The sequence below is a fragment of the Ochotona princeps genome, chromosome 5 (genome assembly GCF_030435755.1).
Source record: "Ochotona princeps isolate mOchPri1 chromosome 5, mOchPri1.hap1, whole genome shotgun sequence".
In the NCBI taxonomy this organism is placed as follows: domain Eukaryota; kingdom Metazoa; phylum Chordata; class Mammalia; order Lagomorpha; family Ochotonidae; genus Ochotona; species Ochotona princeps.
Window position 1 is genome coordinate 19910781 of NC_080836.1, and position 26008 is coordinate 19936788.

Here is a 26008-nt window from a genome sequence, read left to right on the forward strand (position 1 = left end):
TTGGCTCTGATTCTTTTTATACTGTATAGCCAGTTTTAGCGTCTCCTTTTTTATATATGACTTTATTTGAGTTTTTTTTTTTTCTAGCTATGGATTTGTGTTTTGTCTTCTAGGAAAAATGTTAGGTTTTGTTGGTCATTTTTTAGTCAGTTTTGTATCTCCTCTGATTTACATTTCTTCTAGTCTTCTGAGATCTTTCTGCTTTTTGATGTATGTATTAATTGCTGTAAATGTCCTTGTTATTACTGTTTTTGTGATAAAATGCAAGTTTTAGTATGCTCTGTTTGCATTTTAATTTTTTCCAAGAAAACTTTTATAGTTTTCCTTAATTTCTTCCCTAATCTATTGGTTGTTCAAGAGTAAATTTTGGGCCCGGCGCTGTAGCCTTGTAGCTGAAGTCCCCGCCTTGCATGCTCCAGGATCCCATATGGGTACCAGATGGCATGCCAGCTGCTCCACTCTTGATCCAGCTCCATGCTTATGGCCTGGGAAAGCAGTTGAGGATGGCCCAAAGCTTTGAGACCCTGCACCCACATTGAAGATCCGGAAGAGGCTGCTGGTTCCTGGCTGCAGATAGGCTCCGCTCCAGCTGTTGCGGTCACTTGGAGTGAATCATGAGATGGACAATCTTCTCTGTTTCTCCTCTTCTTTGTATATCTGACTTTCCAATAGAAATATATGTTTTTTAAGAAGTGAATTATTTAACTTTCATGTATTGGTATAGTTTATGAATTGTTTTTGGTCGTATTTTTACTGGAAATGCAGATTTACACAGAAGAGAGACAAAGATCTTTTGTTTACTGGTTCACTCCCCAAATGACTTTAATTTCCAAAAATGAACCGATCCAAAGCTAGGAGCCGGGAGCTCCTTCCAGGCCTCCCATGCAGGTACAGGATGACTTTGGGCCATTGTCCAGTGCTTTCCCAGGCCACAGGCAGAGAGCTGAGTGGAAAGTAGAGTATCTAGGACATGAACCAGCCCCCAAATGGGATCCGGGTGCTTGGATTAAGCCAGTTGGACCATTGCATGGGGCCCAGCGTGATTCCATTTTTAAAGGTTCTATTGGAGAATGTGCTATATATTGTTGAAAAGAATTGTATATCCTGCAACTGTTGGATGGAATAGTCTGTAGATGTGTATTAGGTCCAATTGTTGCTAATTTCTGTGTCTAATCTGGCCATTGCTGATAATGGGGTTTTAAGGTTGCCTGCTGTTACTGTAGTATTGTAGTCTGTCTCTCTTTTAAGCTGTTACTATTTACTTTATGTATTTAGGTGCTCTGATTGGGAGTTCGTGCATATTTATAATTATTACTTATTGTTATGTCTTGCTACATTGATTCATCATTCTGTAATGACTTTTTTTTTTTTTAAAGATTTATACTTTTGTTTTTGTTGAAAAGTCAAATACACAGGGAGGAGGAGAGACAGAGAGGAAGAACTTCCATCTGCCAATTTACTCCCCAAGTGACTGGCAGCCAAATGGAATCCTGGCACGTTCAGGGTGAGGACTAGGCTACTGTGTCATGCCCTCTGTAATGGCTTTTTCTCCCTGCTTTTAAGTTAGGCTGCTTTATCTAACACAAATATGGCTGCTCTTTCTTTATATGTGGTCTGGCTTCTATCATTTTGTTTTCAGTCTGTGTGTGTTCTTAGAAGTAAATTGCTTTATTATGATGATTATTGTTTTGCACGGTACAGTTTTATATGTGTAGTGGTTCCTCCCTCTGCCTTCCTGATTTCCTTCCTCATTTTCCCCTCCTTCCATTTTCCCCTGATTTATTATAGTAGTATAACCCCTTAGTAAAAGTAACAAACTTAATTCCATGCCACTTAAAGAGTGAATTTCTTAATGTTTGTGATTAGCCTGCTGGGCTCAGCTTAGATGATCCCAGTCTTGTTAGTGCCATGCAGTGCATCCCAATCAGGAGCCAGTGAAACACAGGCCTTTGCCATGTTAGGCCTGATGCAGGTATTGCTGTTGTTTCTTCCCAGCCGGTTGATCTCTGCTGCTTGCTGGTTTTGAAATCCACGGTGAACACAGTGTCTCTATCTTCTTGGCAGACTCAGTGGCCATAGGAACTTTATTTCTTAATGATTATTACTCTTGGTTTGCTTTGTATAGGGTTTTTTTTCCTCCCTCTGATTATTATAAGTCTTACAAAAACCTTTGAAATATAAGTACTTTGAGGCGGTGGCAACGCAACACTGAGCATAGAAGAGAAGAAAGATAAAATAATACTAATTAAAAACTAAATTTGTGCTTCATTACCTCTAACATTTTGAATTTTGTGTATTTTTATGTTTATCACCATATTAAGTTATTTTAAGAAATTATTTAGCTTTTCATTCACATTGAAGAGATAAATGGGTTATACATCAATGTATATACAATATTTACAACATTGTAGCATTTTGAATATGTATGGTTGTTCTAACTAATGAGTTTTGTGCATTTCAGTACTTTTTTTTTTCTTATTAGTGTTTCTTTAAGATCAATAAGTCCCTAAGAATTTCTTGGAAAACATTCTGGTAGTGATAAATTCTCCCAGTGTTTTGTGTTTCTGATAATGTCTGATTTTTATAATTTCTTTTAAAGATGGTTTATTTATTGGAAGGCATAGTTACAGAGAGAATGGGTCTTCCAATCACTGGGCCAAGCCAAAGTCAGAAGCTGGGACCGTTATCAGGGAGCCAGATTGGAAGTGGCACAGTTGAGACTCACACCAACGCCCATCTGGGGTGGCAGCTTACCCTCCTGTGCCACAACAACAACACTGGCCCTGTTTCTTGTTTCTGTAGCCTGAGTACAGTATTCTTAGCTGGCAGTTTTTCTCTTCAACCTGGTGCACATCTTGTCCCACTCTGTTATGGTCTTTATGGTTTATGCTGAGAAGTCTGGTCAGGCAAATTGGAATATTGTTACATAGCACCTCTGAAAAAATTTTTTTAGATTTATTTTATTAAAATTTTTTGACATGATTTTATTTGAAAGGCAGAGTGACAAGAAAAGAGGGAAGAGAAATCTTTCGTTTGTTCACTCCCAGATGACGGTGACAGTCATGAGTCTGCCACACCAAAGTCAAGAGCTGGGAGCTGCAGGTCTCCCACATGGGTAGTAGGAATCCGAGGTTTGGGGCCATCATTCACTACCTTCTGGACATGTTAACAGGACGCAAGGAGTGCAGAACACCAGTGCTAGAACCCTTTCTATGACGCAGGATTTGGATTTCCCAAGCAGCAGTTTAATCTGCTGTATCACAATGCTAACCCCTGGATTTTTAATATATATTTTTAAAATGAACATTTATTTACTTCTATGTGCTGTATTCTTTCTTAGCATCTTACTTGTATGCTACCATTTAATCCTCATACGTGTTCCAGGAAGTTGCTGTTATTTAGTATCCCCATTTGGTTGAAGGAAATTTAGGCAGTGTGAATAAAGTTAAAGCCCCAAGGTTGCTTACCCAGTAGGCCATAGAACTGCTCTGTGAATCCAAGAACTCTCTCCTCTAAGGGCTGACACTGGGCATAGTAGGCTAAATTCTCACCTGTGGTGTCAGCACTCCATATGGGTGGCCGTTTGAAGTCCAGGCTGCCCCCCTTCTGATCCAGGTCTCTGCTTTTGATCTAGGAAAGCAGTGGAGGATGGCTCAAGTTCTTGGGCCCTTACGCTCAGATGGGAGACCTAGAAGAAGTTCCTGGCTTTGGTTCAACTCAGCTACCATTGTGGCCATTTGGGAAGTGAACCAGTAGATGAAAGATGTCTCTGTCTTCTTATCTCTCTAACTCTTCCAAATAAAAATAAATCTTTAATAAAAAATATATAGTAAATCTATATTGTTTACAATTTTAAAAATCTGTCTTCTAGATTTAGCTTTTTCTTATGTAAAATTGGATTCCATTTTTTTGCTGAGCTCCCTAATTTCAGCCTGTCTACCTTTTTTTGTGCTATTTTTCTCTTTTCAGTGTGTTCAGAGGAATATTCTTAAACTAATCCTGTTGTGGTAGAAGACTTCACAGATGCTTTCAGTGGCTTTTTACTGTTTACATTGTTAAGTCTCAGTTCTAGAAATGATACTCTGATCAGCCTCTGCTTTCTCTACCCCTTTCTCACCTGCACTGAAACTTCAGCTGAATTGGACCAGTTTACTTTATGGATGTTTTATCTGTTCTTCATTATCTTCAATTCTGCTCTTGCCACTTCCTGGAATGGCACAAATTTTTCAAGCCTTGAGCCCTGTACTATGACTCAATGAAAGGCTAAATCCTTCCTTTGCAAGTGCCAGGATCCCATGTGGGTACTAGATTGGATGCCAGCTGCTCCACTCTTGATCCAGAGCCATGCTTATGGCCTGGGAAAGCAGCAGAAGATGGCCAAAAGGTTTGGGACCCTGCACCCACATGGGAGACCCAGAAGAAGCTTCTGGCTCCTGGCTTTGGATTGGCTCAGCTCAGGCCATTGCAGCCATCTAGGGAATGAAACAGCGGATGGAAGATCTTTCTTTCTCTCCTTTTTTCTGTAATCTGCCTTTCCAATAAATAAATAATTCCAAATTTTTCACTTGCTTAACCTTTCTCATTTGAACATCTGCAAATTTTTCCTGCCTATTTGCCATATTGTAGTATGTATCATGAGTTGACCTTTTACTCCATTAATGTCTGTAGTTTTAGCTTTCACATTCTGATCTACAAATCCATTTTTAGTTAATGCTTGTGTCTAGTGTAAGAAAGGATCAAACTTCATTATTTTACAGGTGAACACTGTTTTCCCAGGTAATTTAAAAGTATAGGGACTACCATTTAAATTGTGTGCTGATCCTGATTGATAGACTCGATCACAGTGTGTATTTCCACATACATGTAATGTAGTAGATACATGCTAATTTATTTCCTGGTATCTTTGGAATATATGGAGGCTATTATAAGTGCAAAACAGTTAGTTCCTAAAATACTTACCAGGTGTGTATTTGCTGGGCTGCCAAGGTGGTTGGCACATAGTCTGTATCTGTTTCTCCACATTATAAAGAACATAAAGAATGAAAATAAGAAGCTATTCCTGCAGTTTAAGCAAGATACTGAGAGAAGTCACAAACTGAAGTTAAATAGATTTGCTTTAGACATTTTGGTTGAATTTTGAAGAATGGGTAACAAAGAAGTACAGTGAGAAAAGGCCTGGAGTAGGTACGGAGGGAAGAGCACGCTTCAGGGAACAGATGTTGTTATAATAGGGTGGATTGAAGATAGCTGTGAGAGGTGAAGCAAAAACAGTGGGACCAAATCAGAGTTTTTTGGTTTTTTTTTTCTGATTTATTGGGTGAAATTCTGATTCTTATATAGGGTAAGGGATAGCCTCAGGCCAGGAATTTTGGGAATTCCAGGAGGGGAGAAACTAGGAGCCAATTACTAGGAGAATGACTGCAGAAGCCATCTCCCATAGGCCAGGGGTAGGTGAGCGAGATGGCCCTGGTCAATGAGTATTTCCTTGGAGCTACGTGACTCCGGCCCTGGTTCACACCCAGGGCTCTGTCCTTGGCCGCCATCTTGCCTGCCAGTGACCTGGATTGTTAGTCGCCATCTTGTTGACTCCGTGACCTCTTTGCCCCTGAGCCCCACATCTCCCCCTTTCTTTGTTAAATGGGGCAGGGATCCATAGCAACTGTGTCTGTCTTAGGTTGCCCTCCTCTGAGGATCTTACCCATCATTGACTATCCAGCCATCACAGGACCCTGGGTGACTGTGCCTGGCTTGAATTGTTACCAGGATGGGTACTGGAGACTTAGAGGTATATGTATATTTGTAATTTCTAAATATGCTGTGTTTTTATATTCTGTCAAATTCTTTACATATAGATGTGTAATTTATATAATTATAGCAATTGCAGTTTATAGCAATATATAGTTTTAAAAAGTCATTGCTTGTTTTTCATGGGGGATTGGTACCAGGACCTCTGTATATACCAGAATCAAAGGCTGCTCAGATCTTTTATAGAAAATGGTGCAATATTTGCATATAACCTTTATATATCCTCCCATATTTTTAAGTCATCTCTAGATTATTAAAAATAGTAGTACAATGTAAATTCTGTGTGAATGGTTACATTTGTTAGTGGAATAATGACAAGAGATACATCTTCATGTTCAGGGTAGACTCAAGATTTTTGTTTGGTGTGTTTGATTTGAGGTCAGTTTATTTCTCAGATGTGGAATGCACAGATATAGAGGGCCAAATATATACACATGGAGGTGTGTATAATAAAAATAGTAAAAATTGTTACTGAATAGGCCAATATTAGAGGCTATGGGAAGCCATTGAATGATTTTAAGTGGAAAAGGAATGATCAAATGTGTATTTTAAGGTGTTACACCAGAGAAGAGTGAAAAGCCCTTATTATAGTCAGGGGCTGGCGTGGTGGTTACATAGGTTAATCCGTCACCTGCAGTGCCAGCATCTTACAAGGGCACTGTTCTGGTCCCAGCTGCTCTACTTCTGATCCAGCTCCTTGCTAATGGACTTGGAAAGCAGCAAAGGGTGAATCAAGACCTTGGAACACTGTACCCACGAGAGAAGTCGAGAAGCCCTTGGCTCCTGGCTTCAGATTGGCTCAACTCCTGCAGTTGTGGCCATTTGGGGAGTGAACCATCAGATGGAGGATATCTCTGTATGACTCTCCTTCTCTCTGTGAATCTGCCTTTCAAAGAAAGAGAAAGAAAGGAAGGAAAGAAGGAAGGAAAGGAGTCCAGAGAGTTCAGCTGAGGAAGAGGTGATCTTTATGTTGCTGAGGTCTTGAGCCCTCCAGAGTTCTGGCTTAATATATTGTAGCTCAAGGGTTTGGACTCTTGTTTCAAGTTGGAGACCTGGAAAAAGTTCCTGACTTCAGCTTGACCCACCCCCAGCCGTTGTGGCTATTTGGGAAGTGGAAGACCTCTTTCTTTGTCTCTTTTTCTGCAACTCTCCTTTAAAGTAAATATATCCCTTTTACTTTTCTTTTGGAAAAGCAATCTCCCTCTCCCTGACACTCATGCTTTCCTTTGAAGACACTGTTCCATCCATATAATCATCTCATTTTTGAAGAGATAGCTTATTGACTTTGCTGTTTGTTGGGTTGTACTTTACAATTAAATGTACAGAATTCCAGTTTACAGTTTGTTTTGATGTCACTACAATCAAAATTCAAAAAGGAATGTCTTTCACAGTGTTATTCACAGATGGTCACACACTTGTCTTGTACCAGATACGTAATAACCTACCTTTGTCGTATCACTTTTAAATGTAAACTTTACAATAAGCTAAGTTCCAGTAGGTATTCGGATTTGTTTTTGCCTCTTTATCCTGTTAATCTGCCAGTCTCTTCTTGTATCATAATTGAATTTATTTTGATGTCATGCTTTCTAAAATGTTTTGATAACTGGGGAGTCTGAGTCCGCTCCCCTCATTACCCTTACTTTTTGCTTGTCTATACTGTTCCACCATAACTTCTAAGATGCCTTTGTGACTTGTAAATTCCTGCTGGAATCTTTCTTACTTTCAAATTAAAACCTGAAATGACTAAAATTAAAAAAAAAAAAAGGAATGTCTTTGTTGTCCCAGAAAGATGCCATGTTTCTCCAGTTAAACCTAGAAAAAGGCCAGAGTTTTGAGTTCTTTGTTTTCCTTTTCTTGAACTTTATGAATGAAGCCATGTGATAAACACTGATTCCATTTATTCGCATGACAGACATACAGAGATCTACTGGTTCTCTCCTTAGGGCTGGGCCATGCCAAAGCAGAAACTCTGCCTCAACATAGGTTTCTCATATTTGTGGCAACAACTTAAGTACTTGAGCCTTATGTGCTGCCTGCCAGGATGTACAATCATGCCAGGCTGGTTTGGAAGCAGATTAGAGCCTGGGTACTCTCATACAGGATGCAGGCATCTCAAGCAGCAACCTAACTGCTGTGCCAAATGTGTGCCCTAGCATTTATCTTTATATCTGATTTTGTTGCTTAACATAATGTGTTCCTTTTACGATTATTGGGAGGAACAGAGTTAGGTCTTTCATCTGGTGTTTCACTCCCAAAATGGCCCTAATAGCTGGGGTTGGGCAAGGCTGAAGCCACCAGGAGCTTCATCTAGGTTTCCCACATGAGTAGCAGGGGCCCACGTACTTGAGCCATTTGCTGTTGCGTTCCAGGCAAACAAACAGGGAGCTGGTTTGGAAGTGGAATAGCTGGTACTTAAACTGTCACTCTTATGTGATGCTAGCAGTAGTGGTGGTGGCAGCAGCACCTTAAATTATTGTATAACACGAACCCTTAAAGTGTTTAAAAATTGATTCTTATGAGGTGTTTCTTTTTAATTAATCATTTTCCTTTTTTTTTAAGATTTATTTATTTTATTACAAAGTCAGATATACAGAGAGGAGGAGAGACAGAGAGGAAGATCTTCCATCTGATGATTCACTCCCCAGGTGAGCCGCAACGGCCGGTGCTGCGCCAATCCGATGCCGGGAACCTGGAATCTCTTCCGGGTCTCCCACACAGGTGCAGGCAGGGTCCCAATGCACTGGGCCGTCCTTGACTGCTTTCCCAGGCCACAAGCAGGGAGCTGGATGGGAAGTGGAGCTGCCGGGATTAGAACCGGCGCCCATATGGGATCCTGGGGCATTTAAGGTGAGGACTTTAGCCGCTGGGCCACGCCGCCAGGGCCCAATTAATCATTTTCTAATGCATTTCCTTAGGCCCTGGGACTTCCCTTACCCCCTCCCTAAGTTTCCTCACCACTGCCAGAATTTCCCTGTATTATTATATATAGTGTAGTTCTTAATCATATGTCCATAATGGCAGGCATGGACAATGGCAGAGGGTTCAGCATCCTATTGTCAAGATAGGTAACAGTTTCATTGGGAGTCTATCTTTGTCTGGAAGTAGAGATGCATACTGCATTGTATCCTCACATCTGGATATGATGGACTCCATTACAGTTACTATACATCCCTTTAAGAGAAAAGCCACAGGGCCCGGCGGCATGGCCTAGCAGCTAAAGTCCTTACCTTGAAAGCCCCAGGATCCCATATGGGTGCCGGTTCTAATCCCGGCAGCTCCACTTCCCATCCAGCTCCCTGCTTGTGGCCTGGGAAAGCAGTCGAGGATGGCCCAATGCTTTGGGACCCTGCACCTGCGTGGGAGACCCAGAAGAGGTTCCAGGTTCCCAGCTTCGGATCGGCGCAGTACCGGCCTTTGCGGCTCACTTGGGGAGTGAATTATCAGATGAAAGATCTCCTCTCTGTCTCTCCTCCTCTCTGTATATCCGGCTTTCTAATAATAATAAAATCTTTAAAAAAAAAAAAAAAGAGAAAAGCCACAATACAAAACGAACAGCAAGAAGAAAAACAGAAATTTACAATACCATGAAGTTACATAATGTGCTACTAGATATGATACTCTCAATTACACTGTTACTGTACATTCTAGTAAATGGAAAGGCACAAAAAAATCAACAGCAGGGAGAAAAGAAATTAAAACGTCATGAAGTTAAATAGCATGCTACTGAATGAATAATGTGTCACTGAAGAAATGAAAAAGAAAATGAAGAACCTTCTTGGGCCCCGGCAGCGTGGCCTAGCGGCTAAAGTCCTTGCCTTGAACGCCCCGGGATCCCATATGGGCGCCGGTTCTAATCCCGGCAGCTCCACTTCCCATCCAGCTCCCTGCTTGTGGCCTGGGAAAGCAGTTGAGGATGGCCCAATGCATTGGGACCCTGCACCCGCGTGGAAAACCTGGAAGAGTTTCCAGGTTCCTGGCGTTGGATTGGCGCAGCACCGGCCATCGGACGGAAGATCTTCCTCTCTGTCTCTCCTCCTCTCTGTATATCTGACTTTGTAATAAAATAAATCTTAAAAAAAGAACCTTCTTGAAGAAAATGATGCTACTGTAGGATCTATTAGTCAATGAAGAATTTAATGAGAAAGAGTTCTGAAGAGATGAAACTAAATTTAAAAAAAAAGATAGTATATAGTTTCTGCTGATCTTTGTTGATGAGATGTGCCTCCTGTAGACAACAAATAGATGGGTTTCGTTTTTAATCCAGTCTACGAATCTATGATGTTTGATTGATGGGTTTAAGTCATTTACATTCAGGGTTAATATGAATGGGTGGCACTTTGGTCCTGTCATTTTAGCAATGGTTGTTCATTGACTTAGTCTTCTGTTATCTTACTGGGATGTTCTTCACATTCGCCTTTGGTTTTGGTGGGCGCTATTCCTTTTCTCTGTCAAAAGAACATCTTTAAGTGTCCTTTGTAGGGCGGGTTTAGAAGAGGCATATTCTTTTAACTTTTCTTGACTGTGGAAGAATTTTATTTTGTTTTCAAAGACAAAGGAAAGTTTTGCTGGGTATGTTATCCTGGGCCAACAATTTTTTCTTTTACACTCCATTCTCTTCTGGCCTGTAGTTTCCTGGGAGAGGTCTCCTGTGAATTTAATTGTCAATTGATTTTTTTCATATGCATGTTTAAGGATCTTTTTCTTCTGTTCAATTGAAGAGAGCTTGATTATCATGTGTTGTTTTGAAGATTGCTTTTGGTCAACCCTGTTGGAAGTTCTGTGCCCTTCCTGGATGCCATTTCCCAATTCTTTCTCTAGATCAGGGAATTTTTCCTTCATTATTTCATTAAATACATTTATAAACCCAGCTTCTTCTGCAGCTTCTGGGACTCCCATAACTCTTGTATTTGGCCTTTTAAGAGTGTCTTTCAATTCTTGAATACGTTTTTTTGGCTGATCCAGCTCTGCTTCCAGCTTTTTGATTATTTCCCCCTGGTGACAGGAAATATCTTCCAATTCGGAGGGTTTTTTTTTTATTATTATTTGTTTTTTTGGAAAGGCGGATATACAGAGAGGAGGAGAGGCAGAGAAGATGATCTTCCGTCCAATGATTCACTCCTCAAGTGAGGGCATTGGCCGGTGCTGCGCCCATCTGAAGCCAGGATCCAGAAACTCCTCCAGGTCTCCCACGCGGGTGCAGGGTCCCAAGGCTTTGGGCTGTCCTTGACTGCTCTTCCAGGTCACAAGCAGGGAGTTATGGGAACCAGGGCTGCCGGGATTAGAACTGGCGCATGCAAAGCAAGGACTTTAACCACTACACTATCACGCCGGGCCCACAATTTGGAGATTTTATCTTCTGCCTCCTTCATTCTATTTTGGAGACTCTCCACTGTACTTTTAATTTGTTCCATTGTATTCTTTATTTCTGATATATCAGCTTTCATTTGATTCATTTCCAGTGTGATATTGCTTTATAACAAGTGTTTTGAATTCTGTATCACCCAGTTTCCCAATATATTCCTTAGTTAGCTCCGTTGTTGGTAAGGCTTCTTTGTAGGGGAGTCTTCAATAATATTCATTGTGCCTCTGTCTCTTCTTTTGTTCTTGGTCATTGCACTTCTGGTTAGCAGATTCTTCTCCTTGGGGCAGGTTTCTAAACTCTCTCACCCACAGGTCTACAGTTCGACTTATTGTGGTTGGTATGCAACCCTTTGTTTGCAGTCACTTGTACTACTCCCTCCAGCGAGTTCCAGGTCTGGGTTCTTATGTTAGATTTCCACCATGTTCTCTGTAGCCCCAGCTCCTGGCTTATCACTCTTTACCTCCTGTGACACTGTGCTGAGGTTGCACCGTTTTCTGTACAACCTTTCTCCCAGTTCAGGTTGGAGCAGGTCCCAGGTTTCGGGAGATACCAGGTGTCCTATATAGCTAGATTGTTGTTCCTGGTAATCTTGCTGGAACCTGTTGGCCAATAGTTCTGAGGGCCATACGGACCTATTTTGACCTGTTTTCAGACATATTTGGTATTATTTTCCTGTGGGACCAGTGCAGTGCACTGAGCTCGGTGAATTCTTGCCGAGCTCAGTGCATGCACAGCTCACTGTTGTCATTGCAGTCTTAACATCTTCCCACACTGTACAACATGGTGCCTAATGTGCCACTACCAGAGTTCTTCATGTGCTGGTCGCCATGTTTGAGAGCTATCCGGACCTATCTTGGATGGAACCTGTAGGAGCTAAAAATGAGTTTACTCGTGGCTCAGTGCATGTGTAGTACTGTCCCTTATAGCCTATGCCTCCTTAAATAAAATGGCGCCCAGTTCGGCTCTAGGGGTTGTACTGGGCTGTAAAATCTACCCTGTTCCTGCACTGCTTGTCTGAAACCTGCCGTTCTGTCTCTGCTCTTGGTCAAATCAAACAGACCAGCAGGATGGGCAATTCGTTGTCTTGGTTCATCTCCTGAGCTCCCAGTGAACATCCCTTCCCACCTTGTTGCTGGTAGAGTTCCAGCTGGTGCAGTTCGCATCACCGCTCACTGAATGTTGCTGGGGTGTCAATCACTGCAAGAACACACTGTTGTGTCTGCTGCTTTCCTGTGTCTGTCAGTCTCTTGTACCCCACTGCTGTTGTTCTGTCCTCTCCTATTTCCTGGAATGTGTCCTCTGCTTCACACGGGCTAATGTTTCCCCATCTGTTTAAACTTGGCCTTACACTATCCTTCCATCTTGTTTCTATGAGGTGGTTGTTAGAGAGCAGCAGTCAAGCCCTTGTTTGTGATGCTTTATTCCATATCAGAGTGCATGTTTTTAAGTCAGCTTCCATCCAGCTCCTGCTGCTGTTCACTCTGGGAGGCAGCAGGTAATGGCTCAAGTGTATTTGCCTCTGCCACCATGTGGGAGAATCTTCTTGAATTTCAGCCTCTTGGTTTGGCCCTTGGCTGCTTAAGGCATTTAGGGAGTGAACTTATAGAAGGACAATGTCTTTTCTGTCTCTGTAGCAGGCTCCTGCCTTTTTAGATTTGTTTATTTGAAAAGCAGGATTGCAAAGGGGAAAGTTAAAAAGAGTTCCATGTGCTTGCTCACTCCTCAGAGAGCCACATTATCAGAGATTGGATTAGGTCAAAGACAGGAGCGTGGAACTTCATTCATATCTCTTTAATGTTGAGTGGCAGGGGCTCGAGTACTCAATCTTCTGCTTTTCCAGACCCATTAACAGGGAGCTGGGTCAGAAATAGAGCAGCCTAGGTCTTGAATCTGCGCTCATAAGGGATGTTGGGCTGCAATTGGCAGTATCATTATATGCTTTAACACATGTTAGCTTCAAATTCAAGCAAGCAGAGGAAAAAATATAATTTTAGTATATATATATACATCATGTGGGTATTCTAATACATTGATGTTTATATTTACAAAGGATACTTTATGACTTTCAAAATGTTTTAACTCTATAAGTTTCTTGCCAGTAGCAATATAAAACATTCAGGTATTATATGTTGGATACAGCCATGAAAACATTTAAAAAATAATAGCTCATAGAATCATTGCTTATGTGTTTTTCTGTCTGGTTGCGAGTATGCACTTAACAAGTTGCTTGGTTGGTGTTTTCTGCCTCATAATGGTGCTGTGTTGTGATGACCTTTTAAGTCTTCAGTGGAATGAAAAGCTCAGGAAGATTAGAGGAAAAATCATTTTTAAAAAAGATTTACTTACTTTTATTGGAAAAGAAGATCTACAGAGAAACAAAGAGACAAAGATCTTCCATCTACTGGTTCACTCCCCAAGTGACCCCAGTGGCCGGAACTGAGCTGATATGAAACCGGGAGCCAGGAGTTTCTTCTAGATCTCTCATGTGGGCACAGGTTCCCAAGGCTTTGGGCCATCATCTGCTGCTTTCACAGTCCACAAGCAGGGAGCAGGATGGGAAGTGGAGCAGCTGGGACACAATCCAGCACCCACATTAGGATCCTGGCACTTGAAGGCGGGGAGGAACCAGTGTGGCCATTTGGTCAGGCCTGCAATATCACTTTTTATGCTTATCTTTTAAAAGTAAAATTGCAAAGGGAATTTTTAATTAGAGTATATTTTTCAATCTGTATGTTACCATTCAAATTAAAAGATTTGAATGCCAATGATAGTGAAGCTTGCAGAGCTCTGTGAAGCAAATAAATGCAATATACATGTCCTTTAAATTGATTCTATAGACTGCTTTTTTGATGAAAATAGTTTCTAATGTTGAGTTATATGCTGTGTACTGTAATATATGATAGTTGAGATTCTTTAATAAAAATATTCTTTAAATTTATGAAATTTAATCATTTTCATATAAAATGACTGGTAGAGGGGCAAGTATTTAGCTTAGAAATGAAGACACCTGTGTCTCAGGTTGGGACATCTGGGTGAATGCCCAGCTCTGGACCCTGATTCCTAGCCTCTGATTATTGCCAGCCTTTGGGGGCACTGGTAATGGCTCACTTAATTGGATCCTTGCTACCCACCTGGGTTGAGTTCCAGGGTCCTGACTACAGCCAGGAAGGGCCCAGCCCTAACAGATAGCAGCATTCTGAGAGTGTGCCAACAGATGGAAGCTTTCTCTGTCAAATTTTGTTTAAAAGATTTTCTGTTATTTGAAAGGCAGAGTTACAGAGAGAGATCTTCAATCTGATGGTTCACTCTCCAGTGACCACAATGGCTGAACCTCACCCTTCTGAAGCCAAGAGCCAGGGGCCTCTTTCTTGCCCAAATGACCACAGTATCCGGAGTTAGGCCTGTCTGAAGCCAAGATCCAGGAGCCTCTGTCTTCCTGGTTTCTCACATGGGTGCAAAGGATCAAGAAGTTGGGTCATCCTCCTCTGTTTTCCTAGGCCTTTAGCATGGAGCTCTATCGCAAGTGGAGCTCTATCGCAAGTGGAGCAGCCGGGACTGGAACTGGTACTCATATGGGATGTAGGTGCTGCTGGTAGACACTTTACCTATTATGCTGCAGCACTAGCCCATCAAAAATTTAAGAAGTAATACATTGACTATATTACTAGTAGATATATTTTGTTTTTTTGTTTATTTTCATAATTTGAGAGGTAGATATATAGAGAAACTTCCATCTGCTGTTTCACTTCCAGAATGTCTGCAATAGCCCGTTCTGAGTGACAAAAACTAGAAAACTTTAGCTGTCACCACTGCCTCCCTGGGTCTGCATTGGAAGGAAGCTGGAGTCAGGAGCTGGGGCCTGGTGTCAGACTTGTACACTCCAGGATGGGACATGGATGTCCTAAGTACTAAACCAAAGCCTTGCTCTGGGGAAGAAGCTTACATTTACATGTAAAGAAGCATGGAATTCTGATTTCTTACGAAGGACTATACCATTGTAGCAAAATGGGGAAAGTCTGTCGTGGGTGGGAGTTTGGAGGGGAGAATTGTACCACATAATTCAAAAATTCAAAATAAAAATATATATGTGAAAAAAGCATGGAATTAACTGTGCAATCATGATTTTATTAAGAGACTCCTCTCACAAGAAAATTATTTGGAGATTACAGTTTTGTAAGTCTGTTGTCCCATCCTGGAGTGTAAAAGTCTTGACACCTGGCCACAGCCCCTGACTCTAGGAGAATTTTGAAAAAATAGTTACTCTGATAAATCTTTCATAAAGTACTTGGTTTTATTCTTCTATACGTTCTTTTTGTCTTTTATTACATAGAGAATGGCTATGAGCTGAAACATACATGTGCAGAAAAAGTCGACAAAAAGTCCTGTGGTTAATAAACTTAAGTGTAACTATTGCATAGGTGAATTTTTTTTCTATTTTCTTAAATACAGGGAATATTTACTTCGGGCACATGGGAAGAGAAATCAGATGAAATTTCATTTGCTGACTTCAAGTTCTCAATCACTCATCATTATCTTGTACAAGAGTCTGCTGATAAAGATGGAAAGGATGAATTACTAGAAGGTAGGGTTTTGCTATGTTTTTAAAGAGTGGTCATAATTTTGAATTAAGTTTTTAAGCTTCTTGAACCTGTGTATATTTTTCAGTACATAAATATGCTAGGTGCAGTGCCAAGCCTCATTGCACCCAAACTAACATGTGTACTGTGGGACATAGGATCTACAGGTAACAGCAAAAGTAAATGGACAATGATAAATGACATCCCAAGGCTAATACTGCTCTACTGGAGTTCACAGGAACATCTCTTCTAATTCGAGAAGAAAAGAAAGTGTTATGGAAGCCAAGTATTGAAGGAATCATAAATAAAGGAAAATTTGTGTGTTGATTAGACAGTGACTTTTAGACATGCCTTAGATTTTTTGTTACACCAGATAGATTAAAACTTTAATATTATTTGGGCAGGTGTTTGGCCTGTCAGTTAAGACGCCAGCATTTCATGTTAGAGTTCCTGGGATTGAGTCATTGCACCAGCTCCTCATCCCAGCTTTCTGCTCATGCAGACCTCTGAGGTTGCCAGCTACCCATGAGCAGATGGTGGTTGAAGTAGTAGGGCTGCTGCCTCCTCACTTAGCTGAGTTCCTGTTTTTCCAGCAGATGGAAGCTTTTCTTGCTATATTTAGCTGTCTTGCTCGCTCTTTGACCCTCCAATGTATTTGTAATTTTTTATAAATGGTTTAAAAATAAACAAAATTACAGCTTTCTTACTAAAAATTTTTATTGACATTGATGAAATGTTCTTAACATTGTATTTCAAGTCACATAAACCAGTCAGACATGAATAAAGTTTTAAAATAAATCACTTTAATATCTTTTGTCATGGGATAACAACAATATTACTATGATAGTATTGCATTCTTTAAGGTTTATTTTTATTTGAAAGGTAGATTTGAAAAGAGAGACATAAAGATCTTCTGTCTACTGATTTATTTCTCAAATGGCTACAACAGCTTGAATTGGGCCAGTCTGAAGCCAGGAGCCCAGAGGCTGTCCTGGGTCTTGGGTCATCTTTATGCTGTTTTTTCCAGGTGATTAACAGGGAGCAGATCAAAGTTAGAGTGACCTGGATATGAATCAGAACTCATATGGGATGCTGGCACTGCAGTGAGAAGCTTTAGCTCCTGTGCCATAGCAACAGCCTTTCTTTTCCAGATTATTGTTAGCAGATTCTTATTTTTAGCAGTTTGTATATGTCTTATCTGAAATACTTGGGACCAGAAGTACTTTTGATTTCAGATTTTCCTGGCTTTTGGAATATTAGCTTATACATGAAGTATCTGGAGAATGGGACCCAAGTCTAAATATGAACGCCATTTATGTTTCATATGCATAGAATGAAGGTAATTTTATTCAGTATATGTAATGTGCATGAAACAGTTCTGTGGTGTGAAACATCCTACTTAAGACATTGTATTGCTATTCAGAATGTTACACATTGTTTTTATTATTAGATTAGTTATGCTCAAACTGTACTGTACAAAGGCGAGATAGAAGCACATTTTATAAGTATTTTCAAATTCCCTGCTAACTATTTTTTAGTAAAAACTTGTAGGGTATTAATTGTTAGGCTCAAATTCTATAAGTAAACTTAGTCCTCTGCTGAACTTTGTGCTCTAAGATATTATTTTAAGGATATTCACATAAGAAGTAATTTTCATCAATGAGCTCTTGGTCATCATTGAAATATGTGCTTTTCTTTGTCCTTGGACATCTTGGGTCACGTGAGACTCGGGAATCTCCTGAGTGGGTTTCCATTGTTACTGTTCTTCAATTTGGGCTTGTTGAAAGGCTGTGGCCTGGCTGAGACCATTCAGAGCAGGGGCTTCCTGTTCATTTTCTATTTCTTCTACTTCCTCAATTTCTTCTGGCTCAAAAATTTTTCTTTTCTGGAGGTTCATATTCTTCAAGCAGGTTTCTAGTACAAGCATAACCTAAGTATCCTCTTTCCCCACATACATAGCATTGAGTTTATCAAATCTGTGTCTTTTTCAGATGAACTCAGTGCAGTTCCACAGTTGATAGCAGTGCTTGCTTTTGTCACTCTCCCAAGTAAGGTCTCCCACACAGTTGCAGGGTCCCAAGTCTTTGGTCCATCCTCTACTGCTCTCTCATGCCATGAGCAGGGAGGTGGGTGGGAAGTGGAGGCAGCTAGGACATGAACTGGTACCCAGATGGGTTCCTGGCACCTGCAAGGTGAGGATTTAGCCACTGAGCCCTTACTCCAGGCCTCAAGTACCATCTTAACTATGTACCTCCTAGGTACCCCTTCCTAAATCTTAGAAGTAGCCCTAAATGTAAATCTTTAAGCAGTCACAAAATTGTATGGGTTAGCAAGACCTGAGTTTTTCTCAATGTGTACTGTAAAATTCTGCCTTAAAATGACAATGCTAACTTTTCATTATCAAATGGTTTTGTAGATGCAATCCCACAATCTATGCAGGATTTGCTTTGTATGAACAATGATTTTCCTCCAAGAGCTCATTGTCTGGTAAGATGGTATGTATACATTTTATTCAGGTATCTTTTAGTATGGATGTTAGGGAGACCCTAAAAGTTTCCCCAGATTTAATGCTTTGCTAGGATAACTCAAAGCACATGGTTACAATTACAGCAGAATAATTATAATTGCCTTCAGAATGCCAAGCAAAAATGCAAAGTTCAGAGGAAGTGTAAGTGTTTAAGGGTCCACTCCTTCAGCAGCATGTTGTGACAGTACTTGTGAATCATTGTCCATCAAGGAAGCTTTTAAGAGGCTTAGCCCACAAGGTGTTAAATTGGAGGTGGGTTATATAGATTACCAACATTCCAGACCACAAGAGGAAAGCTAAGCAGCACAGAAACATTGAGTAACTTTGATCAGTTCTAGGTATGTTGACAACCCTCTCCAAATCCAGATTCTTAGGTGCCAGCAAAGAATCCATATTGCAAATAAATTTTTCTGAGATTAGCCATCACAGATCTGTTGTTGACTCTTTTCACAATCTAAGGTGCCTAACTGTAACTCTGGTGACTAGCATGGAAAACTGAAATATCATGGGAAATTTAATATACATTTTTGGAAATTGAAATGTTAATTTATGAGGTAAATGCTCACGTAAGACATGTATCACATTTATAGTGATATCTTTTTCAATTGTACAAAGGATTTCTTTATTTTGAAGACAACTCCAATGTTAAACCATGCCTCCACTAAAACTCAGGAGACTGAGTTAATAGAATTTTATATATTTGATTTAAATTTTCTATTATGTGAGTTTGTCTTTAGATTTTTAAAAATGAACTTTTTTAGAAAGATTTATTTATTTTTATTGGAAAGGCAGATATTCAGAGAAGGAGAGACAGAGAGAAGGATCTTTTATCTCTGGTTCACTCCCCAAACTGCCACAATGGCTAGAACTGAGCCCATCAAACATCATGAGTTTCTTCCACGTATCCCACATGGATGTAAGGTCTCAAGGCTTTTGGACCATCTTCCACTGCTTTTCCAGGCCACAAGCAGGGACCTGGATAGGAAATGGAGCATCCAGGACACAAACTGGTGCCCCTATGGGATCCCGTCACTTGCAAGGGGAGGATTAGCCAATTGAACCATTGGACCAGGCCCCCCAAAAAAGAATTTTTAAAAATAGAAGTGGGCATTTTTGGCGTGGGAATGGGGGAGGTCAAATACTAAAATTTTGTTCATTTTTTAAAAAATACATGAGTATCATTTAGTGCTGCCTCCACTGAATGCAAACCTGGGCCACAAGTCTTCAAACTGCTTGGCAACTGGTCTGGTGATGCCAGAACCTCTAGCTGGGCTGTTGTTGTTTACTGTGACCCTTTCATTATCTTCAAAATAAGGGAACACACCATCTTTCCTCTGGTTTGACTACTGCTGGATGTACCTTTTCTGAGCTCTCATTTGCCTCTTGACTGTGGCCATCACCATTTCAGCCACATCAGCAGTGGGAAGTCTGGTCAGCTGTCTTTTGATCTGGTTCACGGAGATTTTTGGCTCCTGTGTTGTCAACACAATCGATTATCATGCCTACCAGAACAGCCAGAGAAATCTGGAATTTAGTACCAGGTGACCTATAATGTCCTCAATTTGACATCTTGGATTACAGGAAAGGGTAGAGGGGTTTAGCGGACAGACAAAAAGGAAGCTGAATTTTATTTGTTTGAAAGGCAGGAGTTGTAGAGAGAGGGGGCGCAGTGGAGGTTTGGTCTTCAATCCACTGATTGCGCTCCCCACATGGCCACAATGATGGAACTGGACCAGGCTGAAGCCAGAAGCTTTATCCAGGTCACCTAAATAGGTGCAGGAACCCAAGCACTTGGGTCATCCTCCTTTGCTTTTCCAAGAACAATCCAGCAAAAGAGCTGGATTGGAAGTGGAGCAGCTGGGTCAAAAACCCTGCTGTGGTTTTACGTGCTACAGCACAGTGCCAAAAGGAAAATTCAAGATACAAATTACTTATTACAAATTACTACAAATACTAGGCACAGTAGTTTTTACCTGTAAACATTACTTCTTAAATGACTACTTTTTTATGTTTATGTAAAGGAAACAAATCTTCTGTATTTTACGTGGAATTTTTTTAAGAATATAATTCCTACCCTCCCTCTTCCTCTCTTTTTAGCATTCTTTTAATTTTTATGGTGACATTTATGAATTTATAATCACAATCTTAATCTTTAGGAGGTTTTTCTAAGTTTCTAAGCCATTCCACAATTTAAGAGACTGAGATATACAACAGAAAATCGGTGACAAGAATTTGTGAATGGTATTTCATCAGGCAGAACCCTTATTTTTTGCACTGAGCTGATTAAAAATTAGGAGGGTTTGAATGTTTGAAAAGAAGTAAAAGCAGATCAGATGCAACCAGGAGACCAGAGCTGCCTCTACTGCAAATTTCTTTGTTTTCAGGGAACAGGAAAATTGTTAAATGTGGAAGAAGCAGGGTTAACATCTGGTCAAGAAGTTAAATACTGGCTCTAATACCCACATCCCTTATCAAAGCCAATGTTTGGTTCCTTCCTCTAGCACTTAATTCCAGCTTTCTGTCCATGTGGATGCTGGGAGACAGTGATGGCTCCGAAACTCAAGTCTGCCATCCACAGGGGAAGCTCAGATTTGAGTTCCTGATCCTGATTTGACTCCTTTTTTAGAGTGGCTGTTGCCATAGGCTTGCAGGGGAACAGCAGGCAGGCTAACCAGAGGCTGTCCGTTGCAATTACGGACTAAAGTCTAAGAAGTTTGCAACTGCAGTTTTTCTCAGTGTGAATTTTCTGTTGTGTGAAAGGTTTACCCACATAGGTGATTGGCATCTCTGGATGAAGCTGTGAATGCTTTTGTCACCATTAGTTTAGGACACTCCACCAAGTCTCTGGAGCCACCCTCCGTAAGAACTGGTTTCACCTTGGAATGCATAGTGAAGAACCAAATGGAAATTCTAGAGTTGAAAAATATAACTGAAATAGAACTTTCATCTGATGGGCTGAAGAGCTGATCTGAGATGGTAAAAGGAAGTTGGTGAATTTGAAAGATTAGCAGATATTGTCCAATACAAAGAACAGAGAAAAAAAAGTTTGGAGAAAAGTGAACAAACAGATATGTGGGTCAGTATCCAGTGTTCCTAAGCATCCATGGAGTAGGAATGCCAGATGAAAAGAAAGAAGGCGTGAAAAGCCAATATGAAGAAATAATGGCAGAAAACTTACCGGAGTTGATGAGAAATGGTCATGTAGGGAGACAAGAATCTCAGTATCTCCACAGCTGGAAACAGCATAGCCTTTGCAGATACCCAAAGATAGAAAATCTTGAAACAACAAGAGAAGAAAAACTTACTGTATTCAAGAGAATATTACAGCTGTCCTCTTCAGAAGAGTCCAGAGACTGTTATAATCCAAGTACTGAAAGAAAAACTTTCAACTAAGGATATGTGCCCAGTGAAGCTATTTTTAAAAATGCAGAGAGAAGTGTGACATCAAATAAACAGACCCAAGAAATCTGGTTTTATAGGTTTCACTAAAGGCAACAGACAGTGACTTGGGTCCACAAGAATGAACAGATAGCCTTTGGAAAGAAAGGGAATTTGTTCCTGAATACCTCTAATTTCTTATTTCCAGTATTGTAGGTGCTACATATTTAAACATGGGTAGAAAAAATGATTTCTTGGGCCCGGCGGCGTGGCCTAGCGGCTAAGGTCCTCGCCTTGAACGCCCTGGGATCCCATATGGGCGCCGGTTCTAATCCCGGCAGCTCCACTTCCCATCCAGCTCCCTGCTTGTGGCCTGGGAAAGCAGTTGAGGACGGCCCAATGCGTTGGGACACTGCACCCGCGTGGGAGACCTGGAAGAGGTTCCTGGTTCCCGGCATAGGTCAGCGCGCACCGGGCCGTTGCGGCTCACTTGGGGAGTGAATCATCGGACAGAAGATCTTCCTCTCTGTCTCTCCTCCTCTCTGTATATCTGACTTTGTAATAAAAATAAATCTTAAAAAAAAAAAATTTCTTCTTTGCATTATTGCTTCACATTTGTTTATATGTTTAAAATGTAATAGAATAGAAATATTTTTAAAATTTAAAATACATTAAAATATTTTTCTAAAATTGTTTATTAACACCATATTCGGTGGTAGTTTATTATGTACTTCTTTGCCCATTTAAAATTCTGGTTGATTTATTTATTTATTTATTTTTTCAAAAGACATATTTATAGAGAGGAGGTGAGACGATAAGATCTTTCATCCACTGGTTCACTCCCCAAATGGCCATAACTGGCTGAGATGAGCCAATCTGAAGCCAGGATCTTGGAGCTTCTACTGGGTTTCCCATATTGGTGCAGTGGCCTAAGAACTTGAGCTGTTGCTTTCCCAGGCCATAAGCAGGAAGCTGGATCAGAAACAGAGCAGCCATGACACAAACTGTTGCCCTTATGGAATGGCAGCACCACAGGTTGAGGATTATGTCATGCTACTGCACTGGCCATTTGTGTGTGTGTGTGATTGTTGAGCCCTCACTAACGTTGCTATCTTGAAGGTGAACTCAAGCCTACCTATTAAAGAATGCAAATTAGTGACTTATTGATACAGTCACTATCATAATAGGGAAAAACATCTAATTCAGAGAAGAAAGGACATTTAAAGGGGTGGATAATGGTCAGGTAGTGTTTGAGGAAACCTTCAAAGAGTGGTTCCCTCAGGAATTGGATTGTGTGTGATGACAACAGAGTGCATACGCATGTGGTGGCGAGACAGAACAGAGGCATAGGAGATAGAAGGTAGAATACAGGAAAATGGAGTGTATCCTTTTGACTTAATGTACAAGGAGTATACATTGACACAGTTACATCTGTATGGACAGAAGGTATTGATTATTAGCAACTGTCTGTGTTAAAAAATGCAACGGTTCTTTTATCCATGAACTTCTAGCAATTCATTACAGATACATGAATATTTGTAAAAATAATCTGCTTATTGTCGCAACAGTATTAGAATGGAATCAGAGTAATGATCATTTAGCATTTGAAAAGAAGTATAGAAAATATGCTTAATTTTTCTGGTGAGCAAGATTGTTATATGGACAGATGGACTTCTCTGAAAGAGTAGCCAGGAAACTGTTGACAGTGGCTTCATACCACTGTGTGGAGGGTCAGGCAGAATGGTAATTACTTGTTTTGTGTTCTTTCTTCAAAGGATATTTCAAAAAAGGAAAAGTATCTTTAAAATCTTTGAAAGCTTAAAATTCAAAGCTCTGGCATTATTTGATGCTGCCTGTATGTTACTAATTAAGATTTTCAAGGGTAGGCAGTTGGAGGCAAGATGAGATTAAATAAGTTTTTGTTATGTAAACAAAAAACAAACATTAAGAATTAGATTTTCATATTTTTATTTTTGTGGTTCTTTAAAAAGTTTCTTGAGAATGTTCATAAAATTAAATATTCTTAACTATATATCTCCAGAGATTAAAATAAACTTATGAAGGAGTAATGCTTTTCAAAAACTGTTTTCATTTACATAAATGGCTAAGAAGGGATTTTTGGCTAGTGGTTCAGTCTTTGGCTAGGGTGTGTCTGTCCCACATTGGAGGACCTGGGCTGGTCCTTGGCTCTAACTGCTGATGGTACCTTCCTGCTAAAGCAGAATGTGGGAAACGGTGATGGTTCCTCAGGCAGTTAGGTTCTTGCCATACTGGCGTTATGGATTCAGTTCCTGGCCTCTGTCTTTGACCTTTGCCTAGTTTTGGGCACAGTCCTGCCCTTGCAGGCAGTTGGGGAGTGTATTCTTTCCCTCATTTTCAGAGATTAAGTGAGTGTATGTGTGTGTGTGTCTGCCTGCCTTTTAGAAAAAGCAAAAACAAAAGCCTAAAAGTGAATTGATGATTGGATAGGAAGAGGCTCTTTTAGTAGACAAAGCTACCCACTTGCCTGTACATATTTTACAAATATATTTGTACCTGATTTTTGGTTTTACTTGACAAGGTAACTAAATGACAGGTTTCCTTGTTAATATAGATGTTATAGCAGGAGTTAAGTTGTTTTCTCATACTTGTGTAACTCTTACCTAACGTGTATAAGGATACAAGAATTCCTTTGGCTGTTAAGTAAGTTGTGTTCATACAGATATGTATCCTCAGTGATAGTTATTTTCTTGCCATTTGGGGACTGTAAGACTTTACTCTCCCATTTTGATGGACTCAAGGTGTCAGCTGGTTAAAGCAAGATTTCAGTGCCCGCTTTTATTTTGTAGACATTATCCTTGAAGGTAAAACTGTTACTTAACAGTCTTTGTGATTTTAGCAAATGCTTCTGATTTTTATGTAGTATAGAAGGGAGCAGGTGGGTGAATGATGAAACTGCTTTTAAAAATAAATTTAGAAGTTTATGGGCTCAATTTGCCATTAAAAGAAACACTTGTATTTCAAACTTTGGCTTGCTAAACTTCCTGAATGGAAGTTTGTTCATATTTTCACTGAGTGGGTTTTTAGGTCCTGCAGTTTCCTCTGTTTAATGTAGTGATTCCTTTTTGAAGGTACGGGCTACGTGAATTTGTGGTGATTGCCCCTGCAGCACACAGTGACGCCGTTCTCAGTGAGTCAAAGTGCAACCTTCTCCTCAGTTCTGTTTCCATTGCTTTGGGAAACACTGGCTGGTAGGTGGACATTCATAAGTACTTACACAATATACTAAAAGTTAATGATAATTTGTGAAGCCGTACAGTTACAAGATTTTTTAAGCATAGCTAAGAAGTTAACTCATAAGCTTTTTTTTTTTTTTTTTAAGATTTTATTTTTATTGGAAAGTCATATATACAGAGAGGAGGAGAGACAGAGAGGAAGATCCTCTGTCTGATGATTCACTCCCCAAGTGGCTGCAATGGCTGGAGCTGTGCCAATCCAAAACCAGGAGCCAGGAACATCCTCCAGGTCTCCCACGCAGGTGCAGGGTCCCAAGGCTTTGGGCCATCCTCGAATGCCTTCCCAGGCCGCAAGCAGGGAGCTGGATGGGAAGTGAAGCTGCCGGGATTAGAACCGGCGCCCACATGGGATACGAGTGCCTCAGGCAGAGTCAGCTCACCATGCCCTGCACCATCCCCTGTTCATTATTTTTGTTTAAAAGATTTGTTTGTGGGCCTGGTTCAGCAGCCTAGTGACTAAAGCCCTCACATTGCATGTGCCGGGATCCCATTTGGGTGCCCGTTCCTATCCCAGCTCCTTTCCTGTGGCATGACAAAGCAGCAGAGGATGGTCCAAAGTCTTGGGACTCTGCACTGGTGTGTGCTCCTGGCTTTGGTTTGGCTCAGCTCCAGCCATTGTGGCTGTGTGGGGAGTGAACAAGCAGATGGAAGATCTTTCTGTTTTTTTAATGACAAGTCAGAGGAGAGACAGAAAGGTCTTCCATCTGCTGGTTCACTTCCCAAATAACCACATTGGCCAGAGCTGAGCCAATCTGAATTCAGGAGTCAGGAGCTTACTCACGATTCAGGTGCAGGGTTCCAAGGCTTTGGGCCATCCTTGACTGCTTTCTCAGGCCACAGGCAGGGAGCTGGATGGAAAGTGGAGCATCCAGGACACAATCTAGCACCCAGATGGGATCCTGGAGCTTGCAAGATTAGGGTTTAGGCATTGAGTCATCATGTCAGGCCCCCATGCATAATTTATTTTAAAACAACACTTATTTCCTGTGAGCTTTATGGAAAACATTTCATATAGGTATGAAATGGGGATTTTTTTGTATGCATGTGATATTTTAATTTTACTTGGCATAAATTTTTGAAGTAT

General features: G+C 40.6%; 1 protein-coding gene across 3 annotated transcripts in view; it reads left to right on the forward strand.

Moving 5' to 3' along the window:
- Positions 1-26008, forward strand: part of RAB3GAP1 (RAB3 GTPase activating protein catalytic subunit 1) — a 90774-nt gene that overhangs the window by 14694 nt on the left and 50072 nt on the right. For all 3 annotated transcript variants that reach the window (XM_058664425.1, XM_058664427.1, XM_058664426.1), the window contains exons 4-6: positions 15617-15749; positions 18161-18239; positions 24760-24879. In XM_058664425.1, the coding sequence (XP_058520408.1) occupies positions 15617-15749; positions 18161-18239; positions 24760-24879 (332 nt within the window). The remainder of the gene's footprint in view (positions 1-15616; positions 15750-18160; positions 18240-24759; positions 24880-26008) is intronic.